This window comes from Nelumbo nucifera, chromosome 1 (assembly GCF_055504915.1).
Source record: "Nelumbo nucifera cultivar China Antique chromosome 1, China Antique-T2T, whole genome shotgun sequence".
Classification (NCBI taxonomy): domain Eukaryota; kingdom Viridiplantae; phylum Streptophyta; class Magnoliopsida; order Proteales; family Nelumbonaceae; genus Nelumbo; species Nelumbo nucifera.
The window spans coordinates 112,184,326-112,211,686 of NC_142649.1; the positions used below are offsets into that span (position 1 = coordinate 112,184,326).

General features: G+C 40.7%; 1 protein-coding gene across 5 annotated transcripts; it reads right to left on the reverse strand.

The window, feature by feature from the left end:
* Positions 1 to 1,698: 1,698 nt before the first annotated feature.
* On the reverse strand, positions 1,699 to 26,555 carry LOC104587408 (small GTPase LIP1-like). Of its 5 annotated transcripts, none has more exons than XM_088892512.1 (8): positions 26,130 to 26,408; positions 25,427 to 25,990; positions 19,263 to 19,354; positions 19,016 to 19,157; positions 18,446 to 18,756; positions 4,393 to 4,446; positions 4,118 to 4,248; positions 1,699 to 2,154 (listed from the first exon to the last, which is right to left on the reverse strand). In XM_088892512.1, exons 2-8 carry the CDS (start codon positions 25,515 to 25,517, stop codon positions 1,965 to 1,967), a joined length of 1,011 nt encoding a protein of 336 aa, XP_088748638.1. In that variant the 5' UTR covers positions 25,518 to 25,990; positions 26,130 to 26,408; the 3' UTR covers positions 1,699 to 1,964. The 5 variants fall into 5 exon arrangements, with proteins under 5 accessions (XP_088748638.1, XP_010243314.1, XP_010243313.1 ...); XM_010245012.3 differs by having other exon boundaries at positions 26,102 to 26,269; XM_010245011.3 differs by having other exon boundaries at positions 25,427 to 26,555.
* Between the last annotated feature and the right edge of the window lie 806 nt (positions 26,556 to 27,361).

The window sequence follows — 27,361 nt, forward strand, 5'->3', positions numbered from 1 at the left end:
TATTTCCTTTCTTCAATGATTTAATAATTCTTTATAAGGTTTGATGGTATATGCCATGTTTAATGGTGCTTGGGGAAAATTTGAGAATATTGGAGGGATATATACAGTGAAAGTGATATACGAGGCAAATATTACCGATCCACACCTGATACAAATGAATGGGCACCAAACCTAATCCACCAGTGCCATATGTCGATCTCTGCAAAAATGGATATGATATCATCCTACGTCCAGTATATCCATGGCAATTGAAGGCGTGCGCAATTGTAGTTATGACTAACAGCACTTTGTAGTCTGTCCCCTCTAATTCCTCTTGACCAAAAAATCAAGCAGACAAGTCTTATCTTCCTAGCTTTTAGGTATTTTCTTATTCTTTAAAATAGCTTATCCATTATGCTCAGTTTGGAAGGAGTATAAATACAAATATGTACAGTGAAAATATATATAAAATAATATAAAATTTAAGGTTTTACACTCTATGTATTTATATTTGTACTTCTTCCAAACTGAGGCTTAGGGATAATTTCTTTATATTTTTTTTTATTTGGAACTTTCCTACTATTATCACTGGATAATTAAGCTATTTGTATTCAAATTTGTATGAACCAAGTTGAAAACTAGTTCAAAATGAAACAATATGTAAGATGTGTTGTGAGCAAATTAGGTTTCGCCCTTTCTTGGGAGGCAAATATTCTCACTCCAAAAGATGATGTTTTCTTTTTTTTGTATACATACATTCTTACATGGTGTTTGGAAGTGTGGACGTTTTTTGGGACTGATTTTCAAGAAAAAGTGTCCATGCTTCCAGGACCTGTTTTTCACAAAAAAAATGCTTATGCCACATAGGCACTAAGCAACATTATACTGTTTGGTAAGGTAATTTTCATCACCATTTTTCATGTATGTACTGACAGGTAAGTACCACAGGATATATCAGTCAATCGATGGGGAAAACAAGTCACGGATGCATGAAATGCCAAACATCCCCTATGTGGATCAGTAGGGTCCCAATTTTCAAGACATGCGGATGTTTTAATAATCGGCTGAACCAAACAATGAGATATATGGGTATTTATTGAAATACCTATGTGGATCCGATGTAACACCGTTTCTTTGAAAAACGGCCACGGTTCCAAATATTCCCTTAAAAAGCATGTTTAAAAAATCGAATTATTTAAGGTATCCAAATTTGACAAGACATGAAGGTGGCAGTTGGATCTTGGATAGCAATGAAGCGCACAATAGAAGACGGAAAATGTGTTTTTAAATAAATTAATCAAGAAATTGAAAATAAATAATGATCTGAAAGAAAGTGCCCGAGAAATAAATAATACGGAAATGGGGATGTCTGTACAAGTAGAATGAAGGGCAACCCATTGCACGAGGCTCCCCGCCAAAGTAGGGACTCCCCAGTGGGGAGGGACAGATGTCTACAGCCTTACCCCAGCAGAAGTGCAGATCGGAGACTGTTTCCAAGATGCCTGTACAAGTTAATGGAAGAAAATCACACTTTTTTATTCTTGCAAGAAAAGCTTTTGCCTGCACATGAATTTTTTTCCCCAGATTCTGTTTTATCAAGAAATCTATTGCGTTCCTAACCATGAGACACTTCACTGATCCATAACATTCTTTTTAGTTGTTACTGCAGAACTCCTATTTAAATCTAAGATTGAAGATGGAAAACAAAATGAGAATTAGTTGGTCGTAAAGAAATGGCTTTTACTTTCAGTTTGGGACATCAAGTACTCAATCATTACACATCCAACCAAATCATTAGCAGACACCCCCTTCTTCAGCCAAAAGTGCACTTACAAATGTGAACCAAGTAATGAGCAGGTTACTTGCAAATAGGAAAAGAAAATAATCAAAACTACATATATACTCCTCACTTTATCCCCAACCACTCTGGGCAAAACTATTGGTTAATGTTTTGTATACTCTCTGCAACAATAGACAAAGACAAACTAAACATTAATATCTGACCGCTTTGATCTGGTGCTACCAATCTCTGGGGATCCATTCAGAATGAATCTTGGGATGCTGTAGTTCTCGGATGCAGTTACTGGCTGCTGAGGATAAAGTGTGGGAGGCGGTGTGAGATTCCGTTGAGCTGGAAGAGGAGGGAGTGCATTGTATTTGTAAAGATCACCGCTTCTGCAGACAATTAGGAAATCTAGTAAGTTTGTTTGGAAAATAAGGTGGTTATTAAAGCAGCTCCACATCTGTTATTCTTTATACATTACAGAATACTAGATAAATGAATAAACAATGAATTTTACAAGAACAGGCATAGCAGGAATAAGTGGGTAAAACTTAGGATTACTAGATTAGACCAAAAGAACATCTTTACCAATGGTATGGTATAGAAAACTTCCTAGTCAAACAACTAGAAAAATAGAAATAAGTGAAAATATATGATGCAGTTCAAATTTAAGATAATGAAAGAAATTTGCTCGAAGAAATAGAAAAAAGAAGGAAATTGGACAGAACCTCATTAATATGAAATGCCTTACAATATGAGGCGACTTACAATATGAGGCAACAAGATTGGGGAATTACTTACCCAAAGAAGAGGGGACTCACTCATCCAAGAGAGGACTCTCTCAACTCTCAAAGAAAGCTTTAAGCTTTTCAAAACAAAGGGAATAACTTGATGCCTCTAGCTTGAGATTACAAGGCTTTATATAGAGAACAAAAACTCATTGGAGCATTAAATCAAAAATTAATTATTAGAGCTTTTCATGAAAAACTAGTTGTTAGAAATCCACTAATAACTAGCCATATGATTCTATATTTCTTGGACTATGATTATGGAGTGCATCAATATAGCTCCAAAGTGCAAATAGAAGAAGAATTCAAGGACATAATAGTTGCCAAGAAGTCAGCCAACTCAGAAAAGTTTAAGTTTACCATGCATTAAAAGTTATAAAACCTTGAAAAAAAGAAAAAAAAAGTTCTAAAACCTTGATTGAGATTTATGCTGCAATCAGAAGGTAAAATCCAGTTTAATTCCAATTAATTTCCAGACATTGTCAACTTCACATTGCAAAAGCATTTAATTTGTCAGAAAGATGCATTTTTAATGAAAACTTTCTCAGCAACTACAAATGATCCCCACTAAAATAACAAGAACGCAAGGTTTCGGCTTTCCTCATGTGACACATTGTTACTGGATGGGTTACAATGACAAGAATCCTATCCTCGACAAATTTCCCACAGCCTAGACGTTAGTGATCTTTCTCCACTAGCAGTGGAGGTACTTACTCTTTCACAAGTCCTATCATCAACCTTGGCATTCAAGTAGTTATCAATCCATCTCAAAGCGCAATAGCAAGAGCCTAAAAGCTGCCTATTAAGGATATAGAAAACCCTCCAAGGACCCATCCCGGAACCTTGAACCCATCTGGTTGGGTTGGCAATTTTTCCTTCTAGCAAGAGTGATGATGCACTTTGAAAGATAGCACTCCTTAGGCCAAGAAGGATGGCCACCTGCCATCAAATCTAAACCTAAATTGTTCCCTGAATGATTGATTATGGACCACGAAAACAGGATAAGGTGAATAAAAATTGCAAGGGGGCTTGTCAAACCTCATCAATGCTAATACCCAATCCCCAGGAGGTCACCAAGAATAAAATTTTTAGGCATTAGCAGGTGGATTTCTTTTCAAAGGTTCTTCAATTTCCAAAGACACTTCTGCAAACAGCTCTAGCTCTATGCTTTACACTTTCCTGTTCAGAAGGAAATTCCTCCAGAATTGTTCCCAAAAGTACACACACACCACATCAACAGCTTTGATGTTGATGTTGCAGCATATATCACAAGAGAGACAATGATTTTTTTCAGTTGATGTTGCATAAACCATGCACAATCAAGTTCTCATACCTGCACAATCAAAAGTTCAAAGCAAGTTTTAAAGGAAAACCAATGCCAAACAACCTCAAGCTTTTGCTGAATATTCTTGGGGGAAAAAGACATTTGGGGAATTGGGGAAGGAAAGTCTATAACTATATACCACCACCTACACCATTAAACAGCTTCCAGATTTTTTATATGGCAGAAAAAGCAGCTATATGGGTAAAAGTTCTGAGGATATGGTTGTTGGGCATAAGCATAAACCTTGTATCATTGTGGAAATCATCATTATCACTCAAATTTTCGCCTGAGCGATGGAAGGGTCTCTGAACTGGTGTCATAGACCATGGATTTGGCGCAGACAAGTCATCCGGAAAATATCTTCTCTTGATCAACTGGAGAAATGGACAACTAAAATCAGACTCAAAGAGTAATACAAAAGGTAAAAATATATATTTTCTTTTTCTTCTTTGGATTTTTTTTTCTTTTCTTTTCTTTTTTTTTTTTTTGGAGGAGGGGGTTGAAACCAAAATACAGACCATATGGAAGAACTTCATCAGGGATTCCTTGTCATATCTTGCTTCTTTTGCAGCCTGCAGGTAAGTAGCAGAAATGAAAATTCATGTTGCATATGGATTACAAACTAATCCCAAAAATAAAGGAAAAAGAAATTAGCTGAAAAGAAATTGCATCACTTAAATAGAACCAACCAATTTTATGTTAACACCTGTGTTTATTTATAACAAATTATGGTTACTGGAATTTCAATAAGAATTGCTGGAGAAAGAAAAAGATCATTGGTTGTCCATAATGTTCAGTCACCAAAATGACTTTAACTAACATTATTTTCTAATAAATAGAAAATAGTAACTTATTAATAACACTTTCATATAAATAAACCAAAAAAGAATTCTGTTACTATACCACTACCTTAACTGCAGGTTACAAGTCAAGAGATATAATAATTCTTTAGCAGCAGGAAACCCTACTTGATGTACAAGATTCTAAAAACACTAATAGCATTATTTCCAACCTCTAAGAAACTCTTGATTAAGAATTATCATCTAGCATCAATAGAGATGGATCATGTATAAAAATAAAGATCTCAGGCTCAACAATGAGTAGCCGCCCATCTGGCAGTACCCCAACTTCATAAGTTATGAAAGTAATTAGTCCATTTTAGTTAGGAATTAAGAATAGTACATTTCCTTAGATTTTTATCTTGGAAAACCTTCTTCCTCAATCCTTAAAACACCAATAAAATGTTGGGACACAAATAAAGGGGATACAGGTGTACAAGAAAAGGCCACGCCAGCCTTTAAAGAATGTAACTAACAACCAACCACTAGAACAAACTAAATAACAAACTAGACAAGTGGACTGGACAAGTGGAGAGGCTGGTATAACAGAATTGTAACAGCAGAATATAAATAAGGAAAGGAAGTTAGGAGGGGATTATGATTTGGGAATACAATCTCTCTCTCTCTCTCTCTCTCTCTCTCTCTCATTCAGGACGCAGGCTCCCTCGAAAGAGTCCTTGAGTTAGGCAGTTCCTAACAAGTTGGTATCAGAGCCAAGATGCCCAGCACAAGGTCATCCACAATGGAGAACAGAGTCGACAACATGGAAGGAGAAATGCAAAGAATATCGGCTGACGTCAAAGAAATCAAAGAAAGCTTTGCATCCTTGCTTGAACGATTGGCACAGGCACCACCTGCGCCAATTCAGGAAGAGCGCAGTGACACCAGTCATCGAAGCGGATCAAAAACAGCAAGAATCGAGTTTCCCATCTTCGCAGGGGGAGATCCCACATCCTGGCTTCTACGAACAGAAAGGTATTTCGATTACCACGACACACAGGGACCTGATCGTGTCCCATTAGCTTCTGCACACCTGGAAGGAGGGGCGATTGTCTGGTACCAGTGGTACCGGCGACGGCACCCAAGAGCCACATGGGCAAACTTCACCGACGCCTTAACCATGCGATTTGGAGTCTCGGCTTTTTCATTGGTGCAAATCCAATCACCTCAATTTGAGATGAGAAGCAATTCCCCATTGGTAGCAAATGGTTATCCATTACGCGGGGAAATAGTATTTAAAAAGCAGAAAGATTCTGCTCCCACTCTTGCAAGAACGGACTAATAGGGTCAGCTACCTAGCCAACCTTCATAATTAAATGTCGTTACTGTATGGGTAGATCTCATTGTGAAAAGACCTATTACTAGATAATTCATAGTAGAGCCAAAGAGTGTGAACTGTACAAGTTACCAATAACATTGATTAAATGAGGGAAGGGGCTCCGGCGTATAGAGAGGACCTCACCGTTTAAATGAGAACTATGATGAAAGCCTCGCTAAGCTACGACAGACTGGCTCCGTCCAAGATTATTAGATGGCGTTCGAAAGATTAGTTGTGCGCGTGCAAGGCTGGCCAGAAAACGCGCTTGGCGGCAGTTTTGTTGGTGGACTCAGGGAAGAATTGCGGCTGGAGGTAAAAGCCATGCAGCCCACCACTGTTCTTGAAGCAGCAGCATTAGCTTGACTACATGAAGACAAACTGAATCGAGCAAGAAGGATTAATCGACCTCTAGGAGCTACGATCAAACTAGGTATACCGAACCCAGAACCAGGTATCTTGGGTAAATCGGAGCCCATATCAGGAGTAGGAATCACAGGCAAGGACGCCAACTCTGGTTCAGGCCCCAACTCAACCAAGAGGTTAACCTAGGCTGAGATGCAAGCCCGACGGGAAAAAGGCCTTTGTTATGCCTGTGGAGACAAATTCGTGCCAGGCCATCGCTGCAAGATCCCTCAAGTTTTCTTCCTTCAACCTGAAACCGAATATGTCAAGCAATCAACAGACATTGAAGAGCCAATGGACAACCAAGAATGGGGGCAATGGACAAAGGAATACCCAGAAGTATCCCTGCAAGCCTTGACCGATCTTGCTTCTTCTCAAACTATGAGAGTAACCGGACTGGTACAAGGGCACCATGTGTCGGTTCTGATAGACAGTGGCAGCACCCTCAATTTCATTACCAAAACATTGGTCAGACAACTAGGGATTCCGGTCCGACCATGTACAGCCTTCCGGGTGCATGTAGCTAATGGGAGCAACCTGGTGTGCGACAGTACGTGCACAGAATTAAAGATGAAGATACAAGAACATGAGTTCGAGGTAGATCTGCACCCCCTGGAAATCAGTGGAGCAGATGTAGTTCTTGGAGTCCAATGGTTAAGGCAACTAGGACCGGTGATATGTGATTGGGGGGCCCGTCTCACCATGGATTTTCAAGTGGGCAGCTAACAGGTGCATATTCAAGGGCAATTGTCCAAGGGTCCAGGACCTATTAGCCTTGCGCCCTAAGGAAACAGGCAGCAGACCCAGCCTACATCGTTTTAATGCAGATAGACTCCCACGGGAACAGTCCCATTCTAGCCCAAGGAAGTAGATCCGAAGAAGGCCGCACACAACTACAGCAACTACTTCAGAAGTTCTCAGTGATCTTCCAAGAACCTAAGGAACTACCACCGAAACGTGCCCATGATCATTGCATTCCATTGCTGCCCGGAACTGCACCCACAAATGTAAAGCCCTATCGTTACCCCTATTTTCAGAAACTAGAGATTGAGAGGCAAGTACAAGATATGCTTGACAGAAAAATTATACAACCCAGCCAAAGCCCATTCTCCTCGCCAGTATTACTTGTGAAAAAGAAGGATGGGACATGGCGGTTTTGTATAGACTATAGGGCTCTAAACAACATTACTGTGAAGGATCGATTTCCCATACCGGTAATCGATGAACTACTAGATGAACTCGACAGGGCCACTATATTCTCTAAACTAGACCTGAGATCGGGATATCATCAAATTCGGGTCCATGAGGGAGACATCCACAAGACTGCCTTTCGTACACACGAAGGGCATTATAAATTTCTGGTTATGCCGTTTGGGTTGACCAATGCGCCAGCTACGTTCCAAGCCCTTATGAATGACATATTTCAACCCCATTTATGCAAATCTATACTCATTTTTTTTTATGATATACTTGTATATAGCGCTACATGAGACGAACACCTAGTACATCTACAAATCACCTTGGAACTGCTAAGGACTCATAAACTCCTTGCAAAGGAGTCAAAATGCGCATTTGGACTGACACAAGTACACTATTTAGGGCACGTGGTCGAAAACGGCATTGTAGCAGCAGACCCGGAAAAAATCTTGTAAAACAAGAGTAAACAGAGGAAGAAGAAGAATTTGTTATATGTATTCATCAATCTCGTATGTATATATACAAGTTACAAATTCTATGTTAGGAAAGAAGACTAATTAAATTCCTACAAATCAGTCCTACAATCAAGGTAAATCATATCTCCCTAGTATTTACTTCCCATTCTGTAACATCATATCTCCCTAGTATTTACTTCCTATTATGTAGCAGTATTTACTTCCAATTCTGTAACATCACATCTCCCTAGTATTTACTTCCTATTTTGAAACACTCCCCCTCAAGCTGGAGCATAGATATTAATCATGCCCAGCTTGTTACAAAGATAATCAACCCGGACCCCATTAAGAGCCTTCGTGAAGATATCTCCCAGTTGTTCTCCTGTTTTCACATAACCTGTGGAAATCAAACCTTGTTGAATATTTTCACGAACGAAATGGCAATCAATCTCAATATGCTTAGTTCGTTCATGAAAAACAGGATTAGATGCAATGTGAAGAACAGCTTGGTTATCACACCATAACTTGGCTGGTACTAAAGTTTTAAGACCTACTTCAGTCAGAAGCTGATATATCCACATTATTTCACACACAGACTTGGCCATAACTCTATATTTCGATTCTGTACTCGAACGTGAGACAACATTCTGCTTCTTGCTTTTCCATGAAACTAGATTACCTCCAACAAATACACAATAACCTGAAGTAGACCTTCGATCTTCCTTGGATCCTGCCCAGTCAGCATCTGAAAAACATTCAATTCTAGTATGACCATGATTGCCATACAAAATTCCTCGCCCAGGTGCTCTTTTTAAGTAGCACAAAATTTGTTCTACAGCTGTCCAGTGATTAACTGTTGGAGAGGACATGTACTGACTCACCACACTAACTGAATACGCAATATCTGGACGAGTTAGTAAGATAATTGAACTTTCCAACCAATCTTCTATATCTCTCAAGATCTTCAAATAATTCACCATCTTTTGTGAGCTGCAAGTTAGGAACCATTGGAGTGCTACATGGCTTAGCTCCCAACTTTCTCGTTTCAGACAACAAGTCAAGTACATATTTCCTTTGAGATAAGAATATTCCCTTCTTGCTTCTTGTTACCTCAACACCCAAGAAGTATTTCAACATTCCCAAATCTTTGGTATGAAACTGAGTGTGGAGAAAGGATTTAAGGGATGAAATCCCTGTAGTATCACTCCCAGTAATGACAATATCATCCACATACACAACTAACAAAATGATGCTGGCAACAGAGTGCTTGAAGAAAACAGAATGATCAGACTTACTTTTCTTCATACCAAAATTCTCGATTGCCTGACTAAACTTTCCAAACCAGGCCCGAGGACTCTGCTTCAACCCGTACAGAGACTTATGAAGATAGCAAACTTTCCCATACTCCCCCTGAGCAACAAAGCCAGGTGGTTGCTCCATATAAACTTCCTCCTGAAGATCCCCATGAAGAAAAGCATTCTTGATGTCTAACTAATGAAGGGGCCAATTATAAGTAGCTGCCATAGAAATAAACAACCTGACACAAGTAAGTTTAGCAACAGGAGAAAAGGTATCAAAATAATCCACTCCATAAGTTTGAGCATATCCTTTAGCAACAAGACGGGCTTTCAATCGGGCAATGGACCCATCGGGATTGACTTTAACTATAAACACCCATTTACACCCAATAGCCTTCTTATTTGCAGGTAAATTTACCAAAGTCCAAGTACCATTGTCCTCTAAAGCATTCATCTCCTCAATCATAGCATTACGCCATCCAGGGTGAGAAAAGGCTTCTTTAACAGTCTTAGGAACAGAGATAGAATCAAGAGATGCAATAAAAGAACAAGAAGAGGACGACAAATGATTATAAGACACAAATGAAGATATTGGATAAGTACACTTACGCTTACCTTTACGAAGAGCAACAGGAGGAAGATCATCATTAGAGACTAGTTCTGATGACGAAGGAACAGGATCAGTTGAGACTGGATCTGCCGACGAAGAAGCTGGTGCAGGACATGGATCCGGAGGGGTTGGTCGCCGAGAATAAACCTGTACTGTAGGTGGCTTAGGCCTGGCAGGAGCAGATTCAATAGGATGTGAAACAAATGATGTGACAGTATAGATTAACAAATCATCATCCTCCCCCTGACTTGAATGAGGAGTAGATGGAAAGAAAGGTGTATCTTCTAGAAAATTAACATCAGCTAGCACAAGATATCTGTGAAGAGTAGGACAATAACATCTATACCCTTTTTGAACACGAGAATACTCAAGAAAAACACACTTCAAAGATTTTGGATCTAGTTTGGTAACCTGAGGACGAACATCCCGAACAAAGCATGTACACCCAAATACCCTAGGCTCAATAGGAAACAGTGTTTTATTTGGAAACAGAACATGATAAGGAGTCTTACCCTGAAGGACAGACGAAGACATACGGTTAATCAAAAAACATGTTGTGGAAACTGCATCAGCCCAGAAAGGTTTAGGAACCTTCATTTGAAATAACAAAGTTCTTGCAGTTTCAAGGTGTCTATTTTTCCGTTCAGCAACCCCATTTTGAGTGTTATGGTACACACCATCCGGCAACGCAGTCATAGGCAGCAGCACGCACAGCAGGCCGCACAACAGCAGGCACCGCCTGGCAGCGTTGCATAGCAGCACGCACCGCCGATAGCGCGCAACATGCACCGCCAGGCAGCAGTGCGAACCGCACGCACAGCATGACAGCACACACCGCGCACACGCCCGGCACCGCATGGTAGCGGCACCATGGCACGCAGCATGCACCGCCAGGCAGCAGCGCGCACTGCATGCCCTGCACGGCAGCACGCACCGCACACACGCCCGGCACCGCACGGCAGCGGCACCATGAGGCGCACGCACGCACCGCGCGGCAACGGCACCATGAGTTGTGCGCACGCACCCGGCAGCAACAGCAAAGCAGGGCCCACAGGACAGCTCATAGGGGTGGGCCCATCCTTATCTGAACACATCAAGCCAACTCGCCGCCAGCTTACCTTATCCTTATCCCTTATCCCTTATCTTAATCTAATCTCATCTTTATCTTATCTTAAGTAAGAGTAAGTTACCATTAGGAGTAGGTAATTAGGAGTTTGAGTTCAAGTTGGAGTTTGAGCTTAATTAGGAATTTCCTTCTGTAATCTCCTATTTAAGGAGCTACGAATTGAAATAAAGCATTCAGTTTTTCAGCCAAGAAAAGAGTGAGGAGAGTTCGGGTGGCCTCTTGGACAAATCACCCCAAGGGAGAGTTCGGGTGGTCTCTTGGAGAAATCACCCATTCAGTTTCCGCAATAGGGTCTGCACGCAAGGGAAGGCGCAAGGAAAGGCAGGGCTTTCGCACCGTGGACCGACCCGTGACGGGATCCTATGCGCGGGACCATAACAAATTGGTATCAGAGCCAAACGTCACGGGCGATATGGAGCAGCTATCAGTCAAGGTCAACGAACTGGAACATAGGCTAGCAGAAACCAGCATGGAGGTTCGTGAAGTCAGGGAAGACGTCTGGAAGATGCGGCGCCTGCTGGAAGCACTCCTCTCCAACAAAGAAATGAGTTCGGAGGGAATCGCCACCACCAACAGACGCCGTCCGGAGTGGGCAGAGGCATCCAGCGAACAACAGATTGCTGCCCCTACTGCCGCAGTTATTCCCAAGGATCAACGCACGGAGGATGAAACTGTATAGTCTTCTCCTTTAGCCGGGGACAATATCACGAACATTATAGTAGAACCTGCAAAATGCGCTCCTTTGATGAAGACAGGTGGGCTTGGCGATGTTGCTGGGGCTTTACCAAAGGCCTTGGCTCGGCGTGGAGATAGAGTTATGGTTGCGGCACCACAGTATGGTAACTATGCAGAAAGCCAAGAAACAGGAGTGCGCAATAGATGCAAGGTGGAGGGGCGGGATATAGAGGTAACTTTCTCTCAAGCTTATATTGATGGCATGGATTTTGTGTTCATAGACAGCCCTATGTTTCGCAATATGGAGAAAAATACATATGGAGGAGGCCGAGGGGATATTTTAAAACGCATGGTTCGCTTCTGTAAGGCTGCTCTTAAGGTTCTCTTCTGTAAGTATACCCGGTGCATTCCTGTGATCCACAACAAAGCACACCGGGGCCGTGGTCCAGTACGCGATTTTTGTTATGTGGATCTTCCACAAAACTAGTTCAAACTATATGACCCAGGAGGTGGGGAACACTTTAATGTCCTTGCGGTTGGACTGAGTGCAGCAGATCGTGTAGTCACTGTAAGCCATGGTTACGCCTGGGAGCTGGGAACTAAAGAAGGTGGTTGGGGTTTGCACCAAATAATCCAGCTTTATGCACTGAGATACAGGGCAGTCCCTGTTGTTCATACTGTTGGTGGACTGAGAAATAGTGTGCAGCCGTTTGATCCATTCGCAGAATCCCAAGCCATGTATCCGGAACACGAGCTTGAGGACAAGCTCGTAGTCCGGGAGGGGTGTAATGTTATAGTCACACCATCCAACAGCGCACTGCGGCGCAATCATAGGCAGCAGCACGCACAGCAGGCCGCACAGCAGCACGCACCGCGCACACGCCCGGCACCGCATAGCAACGGCACCATGAGGCGCGCGCACGCACTGCGCGGCAGCAGCACTACGCGCACGCACTGCGCGGCAGCGGCACCATGAGCCGCACGCACGCACCCAGCAACAGCAGTAGAGCGAGGCCCACACGACAGCTCATAGGGGTGGGCCCATCCTTATCTGGACACATCAAGCCAACTTGCCACCAGCTTACCTTATCCTTATCTTATCCCTTATCCCTTATCTTAATCTAATCTCATCTTTATCGTATCTTAAGTAAGAGTAAGTTACCATTAGGAGTAGGTAATTAGGAGTTTGAGTTCAAGTTGGAGTTTGAGTTTAATTAGGAATTTCCTTCTATAATCTCCTATTTAAGGAGCTACGAATTGAAATAAAGCATTCAGTTTTTCAGCCAAGAAAAGAGTGAGGAGAGTTCGGGTGGCCTCTTGGACAAATCACCCCAAGGGAGAGTTCGGGTGGTCTCTTGGACAAATCACCCATTCAGTTTCCGCAATAGGGTCTGCACGCAAGGGAAGGCACAAGGGAAGGCAGGGCTTTTGCACCGTGGACCATGACGGGATCCTACGCGCGGGACCATAACATTGAGATGATGTATCTACACAAGAAGTTTGATGAAGAATGCCACGCTGAAGCATGTAAGTTTGAAAGGATTCTGACAAGTACTCCTTAGCATTATCACTTCTCAATATTTGTACAGAAACATTAAATTGAGTTTTAACTTCAGCACAGAAAGCAGAAAAATGAGAAAACACCTCGGAACGATTTTTCATTAAATATAACCATGTCATACGAGAGTAATCATCAACAAAAGTAACAAAATACTTGAACCCAGTTTTGGACTCAACTGGACACGGACCCCAAACATCTAAATGGACTAACTCAAAAGGAGCACTAGCTCGTTTATTGACTCTAGGACTCGAACTAAGACGATGGTGTTTAGCAAACTAACAAGACTCACAATTTAATGACGACAAACTCTGAAAATGAGGACAAATTTGCTTTAACACATGGAGAGAGGGGTGGCCCAACCAACAATGTGCTTTAAAAGGGGTTACAACTCCAGAACAGGCTATGGATCTTGGAACTTGTGTATCAAGGATGTAGAGACCTCCAGACTCATGTCCCTTACCAATAATCTTCTTCGTCGTAAGATCCTGAAATAAACAATAATCAAGAAAAAATGAGACAACAATTAAGAGTATGAGTGAATTTGCTAACAGAAATTAAATTAAATGATAACTAAGGTAAACTAAGAACAAATGGCAAAGGAAGTGATGGTGTTGGACTAATTGTGTCAAACCCAATAACACAAGATATTGACCCATCTGCTAAAGTAACAAGAGAGGTAGATTTATGTGACTGAAAGGTAGAAAACATACTTGAATTACCTGTCATATGATTTGTAGCTCCAGAATCAATGACCCATTTTGAAAAGGAGGAAACAAGACATGTATTGGGTTTACCTGACTCGACGATGGCAGTAACAGGAGTAGATTGAGGTTTCAATGATTCTTGGTACTGAGCAAATTTGGCATATTCATCTGCAGATATCATAACAGACTTCTCAAAAGTATCCGTGTTAGATGCAATATGGACAGACTGAGTTTTCTTATTCTACAACTTCCTACAATCCCGTTTCATATGTCCTGGCTTATGACAGTAATGACACACTATCTCTCCTGACTCCTATCCACGAGTATTAGTATTCCCGTCATAGTTACTTGACCTATCATAATTGTTGGATCCTCTACCACTACCACTCCTGTATTGTTGTCTCCCTGATTCAGATGTATTATTGCGGCTGACAAGGGCACTACTAGGTTGAACAGGTGGAGAACTTTCTGTACGAAGGACCCTACCGAAAGCATCTTGTAGAGAAGAGATCTCTGAACTGGAAAGAATCTGAGATTTAGCAGTCTCAAATTCAGAAGGTAGGCCAGCTAAAAAACTCATAACAGCCATCTTTTCTCGCCAAGCTTGTTGAATAGTCACATCAGTACTAAACGGAAGCAACATACTAAGTTCTTCATATGTTTTCTTGAAATCCATGAAATAGCTTGTAAGAGATCTATCGCCTTTGTCCGCCCTATAAAAGGCTTTGTACACATCATAAATGCGGGAAATATTCCCCTTTCCGGAGTATAAGAACTCTAGATAGTTCATTAATTCCTCAACTATCCACAGTGAGTGACTAAACCAACCACCTCACTTTCAATGGAGTTGCGTATCTGCAAGAACAACCGAGCATCCTCCCTCAACCAAGACTTTCTCGAGTCATCATTAGGAGGGTCATCAGTCAAATGGTTATCCATAGCAATACTCAGCAAATATAGTTGAACAGTTTTACTCCAATCTAGATAATTAGAGCCATTAAGCTTATGCTCAGTTATTTTTGACATCACTGGAACAACATCCGACATAACTATTGATTTCTTGTCTGCCATAATCTCAAAATTCAAAAAACATAATATTTTGAACACCGAAAATCAACGGAGCACACCTGTTGAAAACACCGGAATGGATATGCACATAACAAAGCACAAATAGGTGCTATACAGGACGAGGCGAGCCAAAAGACAATGACCGAAAAATTTTCCGGCGACAGACGCGCCTCCACGCTCCGACGCGTGTGACTATGGCAGAATCTTCAAGCGGCGCGTGAGACACACGCGTAGGGCTGTTGACTGCCGGACTTTGCAGAACCTCCAATCAGCGGGCAGCGCTTCTTCTGTTTACTTAGGAAAAAAAAACGAAAGGGCAGGCTGAGACTAGATGCTCTGATACCATGTAAAACAAAGAGTAAACAGAGGAAGAAGAAGAATTTGTTATATGTATTCATCAATCTCGTATGTATATATACAAGTTACAAATTCTATGTTAGGAAAGAAGACTAATTAAATTCCTACAATCAAGGTAAATCATATCTCCCTAGTATTTACTTCCTATTCTGTAACAGTATTTACCTCCTATTCTGTAACATCATATCTCCCTAGTATTTACTTCCTATACTGTAACAGATCTCAAGCATGATAAATTGGCCCCGACCTCAAAATGTTAAGGAGTTACGAGGCTTCTTGGGTTTAACAGGGTACTACCGGCGATTCATTAGAGGGTATGGGCTGATTGTTGCCCCCTTGACAAGTCTACTTAAGAAGAATGGGTTCTGCTGGACTAGGGAGGCCCAACAGGCCTTTGAGACACTCAAAACAACTATCTCATCCCCACCGACGCTCGCACTTCCAGACTTCTCAGTGGACTTCATCATTGAATGTGATGCGTCAAGCCAAGGAGTTGGTGCAGTCCTCATGCAAGAAGAAAGGCCACTAGCATTTTTCAGCAAAGCAATGACAGCATAGAAATGGGCCAAATCAGTATACGAACGTGAACTGATAGCAATTGTTCTCACAGTTCAGAGGTGGCGGCCCTACCTTCTAGGAAGAAGGTTCATCATACGAACTGACCACCAAAGCCTGAAATTTCTATTGGAGCAGCCCGTACTATCCCCGGAACAGCAGCGATGGATAGCCAAATTACTTGGCTACGGTTGTGTCATTAAATACAAGGCAGGGAACACTAACAAGGTGGCGGATGCACCATCACGCCAGCCACAACTATTTCCATTACTTCTCACTGGCCCAACATGTTCCTTCATGGGTCAGCTAAGGGAAGAAGCTGAAAGGCACCCACAACTGAGCAAGCTGCGTTCACAAGTCCAAGAGGACCCTACTAGCCACCCAGGGTACACAGTGGAGAATAACATGCTGCTGTATAAACGCCGAATGGTGATACCACAGGATTCAGCCCATATTCAACAGCTTCTAGAAGTGTTCCACTCATCCCCAGCAGAAGGACACTCAGGGATCCTGCGCACTTACAAGAGACTAGCCACCCAATTCCAATGGAAAGGCATGCGAAATTCAGTCCAAAAGTTCATAGCCATATGCGTCATTTTCCAGAAAAATAAGGCGGATACCCAGTCTCCAGTAAGGCTGCTACAACCACTCCCAATTCCTACACAAGTGTGGGCAGATATATCCATGGACTTTATAACGGGGCTTCCCCTTTCCTATGGCAAGTCCGTCATTCTCGTAGTAGTTGATAGATTCACCAAATACTGCCATTTTCTCCCTCTGTCCCATCCCTTTACAGCCTCCATGGTGGCTGAGATTTTTACTAAGGAGGTGGCACGACTGCATGGTACCCCTAACTCTATTGTCTCAAACCGCGACCCTATTTTTATGAGTCGTTTCTGGGCAGAACTTTTTCGACTACAGGGAGTGAAACTCTTCAAATCTACCAGCTACCACCCTCAAACAGATGGGCAGACTGAGGTGGTCAACCGGAGTTTGGAAACCTATCTAAGGTGCTATGCAGAGAATAGGCCACGTCAGTGGCTCAAGTGGCTTCATTGGGCAGAATGGTGGTACAATACCACGTATCATAGTGCAGCAGGAATGACTCCCTTCCGGGCTCTATATGGACGGGACCCACCTCCCCTACTCCCATATGAGAAAGGGTCTACAGCAGTAGCAGCAGTAGAAGACCAACTCCTCCAACGAGATAGGGTGTTACAAGATCTCAAATCCCACCTCCATCAAGCCCAACAATGGATGGCAGACTCCTACAACAAAGGCATAGGCCTGTCCAGCACCAGATTGGGGAGCAAGTCTTCCTTAAATTACAACCATACAAGCAAGTTTCAGTAGCAGGACACCAGTGGAACAAGCTGAGCCCTAGGTACTTCGGCCCATTTCGGATTGTGGAATGCATTGGGTTGGTGGCATACAGTCTTGATCTCCCAGCAACATCAAAATTACACCTTGTATTCCATGTATCCCTACTGAAGAAATGGCCAAAAACAGGGGCAATAACAACAACCACCCTCCCATCATTCTCGGAAGATGGCCAAGTTCAAACTGAGCCCACTCAGATAACAAATTTCAGGTGGATACGCAAAGGGAATCACATCGAACCAGAGGCATTGGTGGTATGGTCAGGTCTCCCAGTTGAGGATGCAATTTTGGAACCTTACTTGGATTTACAGAATAGATTCCCACATCTTGACCTTGAGGGCAAGGTCGCTTTCAAGGGAGGAGGGACTGTTGGGACACAAATAAAGGGGATACAGGTGTACAACAAAAGGCCACGCCAGCCTTTAAAGAATGTAACTAACAACCAACCACTAGAACAAACTAAATAACAAACTAGACAAGTGGACTGGACAAGTGGAGAGGCTGGTATAACAGAATTGTAACAGCAGAATATAAATAAGGAAAGGAAGTTAGAAGGGGATTATGATTTGGGAATACAATCTCTCTCTCTCTCATTCAGGAGGCAGGCTCCCTCGAAAGAGTCCCTAAGTTAGGCAGTTCCTAACATAAAAAGCAAAGAACCCAATACAAGCCTCAACCTAGTCAAGTGAGACAAGATTTCCCTTTCGAATCAATAAGCAGACACACACCATAACTTTATAAGATGTATACCATCGGAAATTACAAATGTCCCATCTACATGCTAGCTGGTTCTTCATGATTACAATGGTAACTGAAAACTCTAAAAATATTTTCAAAAAGTCCTACTCATCGTCTTGGATTTTCAGAGATGAAATATTTAATATAAAAATGTATGCAGCAGGCTAGTCATTTATTGTACAAAGTCATAATCTGAATCCGTGACAGTTTTCTTCATCACATGGCAGAACTTCATAGGCTAATTTGATAACCATAAAAGAAACTAAATGATTAAATTGCAGTTCTTACAGCAAGAAGGCTTCCACTGCCTGGAAAACTCTCTGTCAGTGGAAGTTCCTCGCTAGATGTAGATGGAAGTAAACCCTGCTTCTCAACCCACTGGCGAGCAGCATCAACAAGATTCCCACTGCTCCCTCTTTGACCCTCTTTTGCAGCAATATCTGCTTTGTTACCAACAACAATGTATGGGACAGGAAGGCCACCAGGGCCACCAGATCCAAGAGGTGCCGAGAATGTTCCGGTGGCTGCAATCTCTGCTGCCCACTTATTCAAGTTTGTTTTTGTCCTTCTTTGGGAGAGATCGTGAACAAAAATAACACCTAATAAGAATTACAAGCAAAAAGCAATTACAATTTAATTACTTTCACTTCATTAAACAACCACAGGTCCAACTTGGAACAAGCACCAATAAAGATAAATACTCAAACCAGAACTTGACAAGACGAAAACAAACATCCTCTTGCCCATCTAAAATGACACACATAGGGAGTGTCAGATCCACCAAGGAATGGCTCCCTATAAAGAAGGATACTGGCTCCCTTGACTTTTATGAAAATGTTTCATATAAGCAGTATTTACCATTGATTTGTGAATAGAAAAGAGATCGGCAATCCTTGTAACGCTCATGTCCTGAGACATCCCAAAGTTCAACAAAAAATTCCCTCCCTGTATCACCTTTAATGCTACTAGATGAACTACCTGAACTTCCATAGGTGGTGTGCTGGACAGAGAAGCAGAAAAAAAAACAAGTCAACAACTCAACATTTCTTGATTACAGGAACAGTTTCAAATTGCCTTAAAGAAGCAATGGAAACTTGATTTTCACCTTCACACCAACTGTACATCCAATTGTTTGAGGAGGGCGAGCAATGGCAGAACCTTTGATGATCAGATGAACAAGTGAAGTTTTTCCAACACCTGCCAGCAGATTGAAGTTTCAATATGAAGTTGAATGGAAAAAAGAAACTCTTTTAATTTCAACTAAGAGAGCGAGATACGTTTCTTTAACCATTCATAACAAGGTCAAGCAGTTTTATTAAAATCCCAGAGAAAAAAAAAGGGTAATAGCATATAAGGAAAACTTTTGGGGTTTAATATCAATAAAGGTAATATATTTAAAAAATTTCAAAAATAGGTTAACTTTTTAAAAATAATATCAATAAAGGGCAAAAACACTGTTCATCTTCTTCTTCTTGCTATTTGTTCACCAGAGCCGCAGTCCACCACCACCCTCCACCGCCGTCTGCTGCCGCCCACTGCCGCCTCCGCCCACCTCCGCCTCCCGCAACATTGCCAGAGGTGGCCGAAGGCAGAGGTGGCAGCGGCGGCACTGGTGATTTCTCTGTCCAACGCTGCCACCTCCGCCCACCTCCGCCTCCACCACCAGCAACGTTGCCAGAGATGGGTGGAGACAGAGGTGGCGGCGGCGGCGGGCAGAGGAATGACCACCAGCACCGCCACCGCCACCTCCGGCAACGTTGCCGGAGGCGGAGGCAGTGGTGGACGGAGGCGCGGCGACGGCAGACGGCGGCAGGCGGCGGCGGACGGCGGTTCTGGTGAACAAATGGCAAGAAGAAGAAGATGAACAGTGTTTTTGCCCTTTATTGATAATATTTTTAAAAAGTTAACCTATTTTTGAAATTTTTTTAAATATATTACTTTTATTGATATTAAACCCTAAAAGTTGCCTTTATATGCTAAAAACCCAAAACAAAAAGAAAGCTTCTCCAAAAGGGCTTGCTCTCTAATACAATTCCTCACACCTAATGCTGTGCTTAGCTAATGAAACTGTTAAATGATTAACTAAACTTTGAATCTAATGAATGAAGCATTCCTACCCAAAATCAATATCTAGCTTCCATTATGATATGGCAAAGGATTAAGGGCCTTCACCTGATGCAGGACAGGAAAAGTGATAGAGATCAACCACGTAAGACTGACAAGTACAGGGAAAATTCATAAAATACAAAACCCGAAAGTGGGCCTGAAGATGGTATAATGTTGGGCCTGCTGATGGGCCAAATTTTGGGCTGAAGTTGGGTCTGCCAATGGGTCAACATTTTGACTACTGTAAGCCTATATCCAACTAGCATAGACAGGACAGAGGTTGCAGGCTCCTCTTCCTCATTGCCCACTATTCATGAAAGCTGATCCCCTCCTTTACAGAATAGGATAAAACTGAATTTTGATGACAGCTCTATTGGTAACCTTGGTCCCTCAGGAGCTGGAGGAGTTTTTAGACATATAGAAGGAAGAATCTTGGCTTTATTCTCTGGGCCAATTGGGATAGGTGACTCACTCAGGGCATAAGTAATTGTTTTTAGTTTGTGATTGATGATGCTTTAGAAAATTAAAATTTGGGGAAATTTGAATAGGATTTTCTTGTAAGCTCTCTACATATACGTCATTACAACTTTCCTTTATATGAGAGATGAAGAATTTATTTGTGCAATTATGTTGCAGTTTGGAGTGATTCTGTTATGCTCAAAAGTGAGATGTCATTGAGATCCTTGTCCAATACTTGTGAGACTCAAGCTGTGGCACAGGATTAGGGGTGACTGGGTGAGACTCCTTAACTACCTTTCTTATTCTTTCTTCTTGGTTCGATTTCTAGTTTCCTTGATTCTCTTCACCCCACTTTCTCAGTTCTAAATCATTCTTCAACCTCTTTTTTATTCCTTTTCCCCAATCAGCACAGCACTTCTGCTGATCTTCTTAAGAATTTACCCTTAGCCCCACCCAGACTGTTACTTCTCCCTTTTGATGCCTTCAGCCTTTCTTTAAGTGGTTGCAACCACATGAAATAGAGGGGGAAAAAGAAAAAAGAAAAAAAGTTTTATCTACAATTTGGGGAAATTTTCTTCATGGGATCCACAAGTCTAGCAGCTCCTAAAGTTATTAAGAGGTGCTAGGTGGTCAGTGTATAAGTTTAATTCTTCAATAAATTTACTATCTTTAGTTAAACAAAGTAACAAACTTAATATTTATAGTAACTTTGAAGTTACTATTTATGAAAGCTCATATAACTATTGTTTATAGTAGAATTGTGATATACTACTTTTAATTTTTTTAGATTATGTTAAAAAGGAGCTATTGCTTGATGCAATGGTAAAATCTAGGACTGACAAGCATGGGAATCCAGGTTTGAGTCTGAAAACGTCCACCTTGTGCCAAAGGTTAGGATTGTATCCAGCTCATCCCTTTTGTTAGATCATGTTGGAAAGTGGTTCTAACTTTAAAGAATTCATTTCTTTTATATCAAATTACTGTTAGAAGTTGAATAATTAGATTTTTTTATGATTGTTCTTTAGTTTTTTTTTTTTTGTTTTGTTTTTGGAAGGAGCTGATCAAACCTCAGATCTATAAAAAGGCCCACTTCTAATTTCTCTCTCTTATCCCTTCTCTCTTCTCTCTCTCTCTTTTTTTTTTTTTTTTGATCAGCAACACAGAAAAGATTCATTAATTAAAAAATCATGTACAACAAGAAGCTGTGGGTGGACAAGAAGTCCAAAGTATCTCACCAATTACATCACAGCCCCAATCATAGCCCAAAGGACAATTCCTTTATGGCCTGTTTGGTTGATGTGACTGGGATGAGAAAATGGGAATATTCCCATTAGATACTTATTTTCATCTGTTTGTTTTATGAGACGGACTGAGAAATCACGGGACGCGACTTCCCAAAACTTGGAATGTGGGGTCGCACTGAAATGGTGCGACCCCAGTGACTTGGTGAGAAAGGAAACGAATGAGAAAATATATTGTAACCTGTCGTAAGTGTCTCCTCTTTCTTCCACAATTCAAGCTTTCACGTCCTCCCGGTTAGAACTCCGATCACTTCTCTGGCCATAACCGTTAAAGGTAAGACCAGAACAACATTCTACTTGTGATATTGGTTCGTTTAAGCCCTCTTTTTCGTATTTTCAATTTGATATTTTTTCCCTCTCAATTCAATGTTTACCCCCTTCTGACAGACCCGGCAATGATTCGTCTGGGACAATACCCATTGGTTTGGGCATATTTTTATGCTCAGTTTTCTTTGAATTTTGTTGTTTTAGAGCACTAGCAATATCTGGTCACCCCTGTTCTGAACGCCATTGATTCCGGCGTATTGTAGATGGGGTTTCCTTCTGAAAGAGTTTCTAAAAAAACATTAGAATGTTGTTGGAGTCGAAGCAAATGCAGGCCCTGAAATTGCATGAGTGGCGGAGGACTAGAGGCTGTATATTCTGCGATGTTGCAGTAGAGTTACCGCAAAGGCTGTTGCATATGCAAGCCCCCAAACTTCTAGCCATATCTCAAGGTATTAAGATTAAATTGCTTCTTGGTGGCTTCTTCTCCATAAATGTTAACAGTTAAACTTCTCAGTAAACAAACACTGAAAACTTGATTTTCTCGCATATTTGACTAACAAACCAAAACACGGGACACCTCAATGGGAAAATAAATTTTCTGTTTCTCATCCCATCCCTTCTCATCCTTTCCTTTCCCAGACTAATTTTCTTGGAAACCAAACAGACCATTAATTACAACAAAGCCCCAAAGGTGACCAAAAAGAAAATCCCCCTAATTACAACATATCCCAGAACATAGATTGTCTTTGAACTCCTTGCTTAGCTAGACCATCAGCCATGCTATTAGCTGATCTTCTAGTCCATCTTATTTGAATCACCATGTCTTTAGAAGCCTGCTTGAAGCACCTGAGCTCATTCCTTAGCTGCCAAATTATTCCCTCCCCTTTCTTCAGCCAGTTTACTACAAGTTTCGAGTCTCCTTCAATAACCAACCTGTTAATCCCCATTTCTTTAGCTTTTTCAACACCATATAATCAACATGTTTATCCCTTCTCTCTTCTCTCTTCCTCTATCCTTCACCTTTTTCTTGCTTATCTAACGTTCTGCAGCTTTTCTTTTTCTAATTTATTCTCTTAATACTCTTCTTGATTCTATTAGTTGTTGGTTTGAATTTCTACAATGATAGACCAACTCCCATAATATACTCTCTGAGATTTGAGAATTGAAACCCTTCTTTGAACCACCAATGACCAATCTTCCTTCCTTTTACCTTCTTACAGATCCGCATTCCTGTCAACCTGTCATTTAACCCACAACTTTGATTGGTAGGGCATTCTTTACCTGTCCTATATAATCACCACCTTCTTGCAATCCATCCTATCACTACTGGGGAATCCCCTTTCACTTCTAGACTAGTATCTTGCGGCAAGCACGACCCTTGGTGGAGTCCCCATATCTATAGGACCACAATAAACTGACAGAATCTCCTCTCGTTTCCTCTAAATGCACCTCCATCTCCCAACATTTTCAGATTACCACAGAGCAGCTGTCAAATTCAAGGATTATACATTCATTGAAACCAAAAATAGATAGAAACCAATTATTCTGATAGATTTATTAAGGACAATCGTACACCCCAAATCAATACTGGAGGGAAAAAGAAGCTCATCCTTGGGACATGTGTCACACATATCAAGTTGAACTACATACAAAAATGTAGAGACTACCTATTGACTGGTTTGAATCTAAGATGTTGCCTACACCAAACATCAATCCAATCAATCATCTTAACCCATAACATCAGCCTTTGGATTGCCAGCAGTAACACAGTGGACAACCAAAAAGTAGGACAAGAATCTGATAATAAAACCATATTATCAGGATTATTTTGTCCTAAGCGATATCCAAAATGGAAGAAATCATACTCTGGACCAAAAACCCTTGTATAAGTATTATGCATATAAAGTTTGTAGTGCTTCTTCATGTCCTTTGATGTCTAACATTCATACAAGGTTTTGAGACAAATTCAAAAAACAGGCACATCTAACCAAAAACTTTCCTAGGATGAACTGTATGAAAGATTTACTTTAGGAAAGTGTTCGATAAAGGGCAAGAGATGCTGTTTGACATGCAACTTCAAGAAAATGGAATATTTCTTGTTACATTGTTATTCTGTAGGAGATTATTACAAGAAGTGATAAGATTTGAAACTTCTAAGATTTACAAAAAAACTTGATATGGTCCTTAACAACTTACAGAGTTCTTGTAAATTGTTGGATACTTTCATAAACAAAAAAAAAAGGTTTTGGAACTTACAACATTCATTTAAGTTTCACCTAGTATTTTAAAAGCGAGAAGAACAAATAAATGCTGTGGGTTCCTAAATTGCAAGGCACTAGCCTGAATGAGGTCAGGGAGGCACCGCTTTTGAAAATTTTGAAAGAAAATATAAAAGAATATGTGAACCTAAATTCTGAAAGAAATATCAAAAAGACTATTAGCTCAATTGATGTGAGCATCATGTTATTAAAACAAGCTTTGATTTTCACAGGAAAAAAAAAAACACAAAAGTTGCAACCTTGAAGGTTCAAGTCCCATATAGGTTAAACTGATTAAATTATAAATATCATAGCTACAACCTACAGCATAGTAAATTACCTATTCAAACATCAAATTCAAGGATAATTCATCAAAACAAAACAAGCTAGATTAGGCACACCGTGCACCCAAAGTTGAATTTAAAACCATGTGAAAGCCCTTGCTTTCTGCGTATTCAAGTCTTGATATGTTCAATTACCATATTGTTTTAAGCATCAGCTATTAAAAATGTAATGATAATCTTAGCCCCGTTTTCGATTCTCTGTGAAAAGTGAAAATGTGATTTATGACACTGAAATATACTTCACTAGCTTAATAATTGAAGTTTTCAAATATCAAAACTGCATTGGTTTTGTAGAGAAAGAAAAACCCAACTAGTCCCATTCGGCACTCGACCAACTCACCAATTGACTCGTATCCACACCGAACCCAACTAGCATTGAATCAACTCTGACTAACATGGATAAGCATACTCTGAATCTCAGTAGTCATACACGAATCCAAGGTGAGTAGTGGGATGCAAAGAAATACAAGGGAAAAAAACTTTGGAGGTTAAACTCAATGCTAGAAAAAGAACAAGAGATAGAGAATTCCATACCTGAGTCTCCAACGATAAGCACCCTAACCTGCCCACAAGGAGGACCGCCGTTGGAGTTTCTATTGTCCCTTTCACGTTCCCTCCAGAACATGTTTTGGTCCAAAGCGTTTAACCAAGGCCACCTCCCGATAAGATCAGAAAAACAAGAGGTCCCCAATTCCCCCTAATCAAGTCCCCTCAAACAAAGACAAACCCCAGGTTCTCAAGATGGGTGTCCCCAAATCCGGTCCAAAATCCATATCAAGCGAAAACCAGGCCAAGATCTAATCTAATATTCAAGAACCCTATACAGTACATGAGAAGAATTTGAAATCCATTCCAGATATCAACCAGTTGCTCTGATTTCAGAATTCAGAACCCACGCAGCGTTAGAGATCAAACGGCAAAATCGGAAATGAGTGTTGTCATAACGGTGTTCACTATGAAAAGCGAAGGGAAATTATCATCTGGAGATGAGAATATGAAACGAGTCTTCCTTTAAAACCGTCTCAGAATTCAATATCGGTCAGAAGACGAGCAAGACCTGGAGGCGAGGCCGTGGTCGTGGACTGTACAAGTAAAGATCTATACAAAACCAGTTAGAAGGGCTTTTCGCTAACCTATTTGTTAGAGAAGCCAAGTAGAAGATTAAAAATTTTGTACCCAAAAAAAAGTAGAAGATTAAGAACTAAAAACCTCAAAGAAAATGCATGATTAAGAGTACCAACACAAAAAGGCTCCCGCTCATTAGGCAATTTTCTTCATGTTAGATTGGTATCTGGTTAGCACCAATCGACTGGTCTAAAACTTTAAACGGGACCATTTACCGAACTAGGACCTAGAAAGAAAACCAAAATCGCATCTGCCAAAGAAAATGACAAATGGTCGAGTTAAAAGAAGGGATGAAAGAAAAAGTTCACTACCAAATCCTCTTCCAAAGGTTCATTACCATTTCCCTCTAATTATAATTCCCAGTAAAGTCCCTTGACAAACTTCCCTTCCCCCTCCCCCAGAGAAATGTTAGCACTTAGCAGGCTCAGTTGGTAAAGTGGATATTCAGGCTGGCAGAAATGTTAGCAGTCAGTTGGTAAAGTGGATATTCAGGTTGGCTCTCAAAAAGTATACTGACAGCGGATTCTTAGAAAACAGTATTGAAGAGGAAGAGGAAAGTGACTCATATTCAGGGGTGTCAATTGGACTGGGTTTGGTCCAATCTGCTACAGTCGAATGTGAGTCCATTGCAAGTGGATCAGGTTCAATCTAATTCAATAAATATTTTGGACCATTTTGGATTGGTCCAATTCAATGTCCGGACCATGTTCAAATTTGTTTTAATTTAGATTAATTCTAATTCAAACCTGGTCCATTGACACCTATATTCTTATCCTATACCAATGGATCAAATGTTGGCTCAATCCAACCCAATCCAATATAAATTCATTATGGATGGATTAGGTCCAATCCAATCCGATAAATACTTTGGAAAACCGGTCTATTGACACCCTTATTCATATCCTTAATTTTCATGATATGAAACTAAAATCTATGTCTATATTATATATAAAAGTGTGAATGTAGTGTGGAATTTTTTGGACTAAAATTACCCTCTATTTCTTTATTTGAGAAAGGTATAAAAGTCATTTTATTATAGCTTTAATGTTAACTTTAATGGCTATTAAAATATCCATATTTGTATATTTAATCCATTTCTAATTGTAAGGGTTCAAAATGTAACTTCGATTATTACTTTCCATCTCATTTAATCTCTTCTAATTAAGTCTTATTTTTAAAGTATTAAATCCCATTTTATCTTATAAAATCATATATTTTTAAGTTTTTTTTTCACTAATAAATGTTGCTAATAAGATCTATGTCAATATTTTTAAAAGTACAAATCCATATATTTTAAAATTGACTAAAAAACAAAATCATTCTCTATCCAAGTGGTGGTTAAAC

Coding starts and splice junctions, on each gene's coding strand:
- LOC104587408 (XM_010245011.3), bottom strand. CDS start 25,517: ATGTTCTGGAGGGAACGTGAAAGGGACAATAGAAACTCCAACGGCGGT. Junction 18,757..19,015: donor TTTCTATTCACAAATCAATG/GTAAATACTGCT, acceptor AATTCTTATTAG/GTGTTATTTTTGTTCACGAT. Junction 4,447..18,445: donor GCAGTGGAAGCCTTCTTGCT/GTAAGAACTGCA, acceptor ACTTACCTGCAG/GCTGCAAAAGAAGCAAGATA.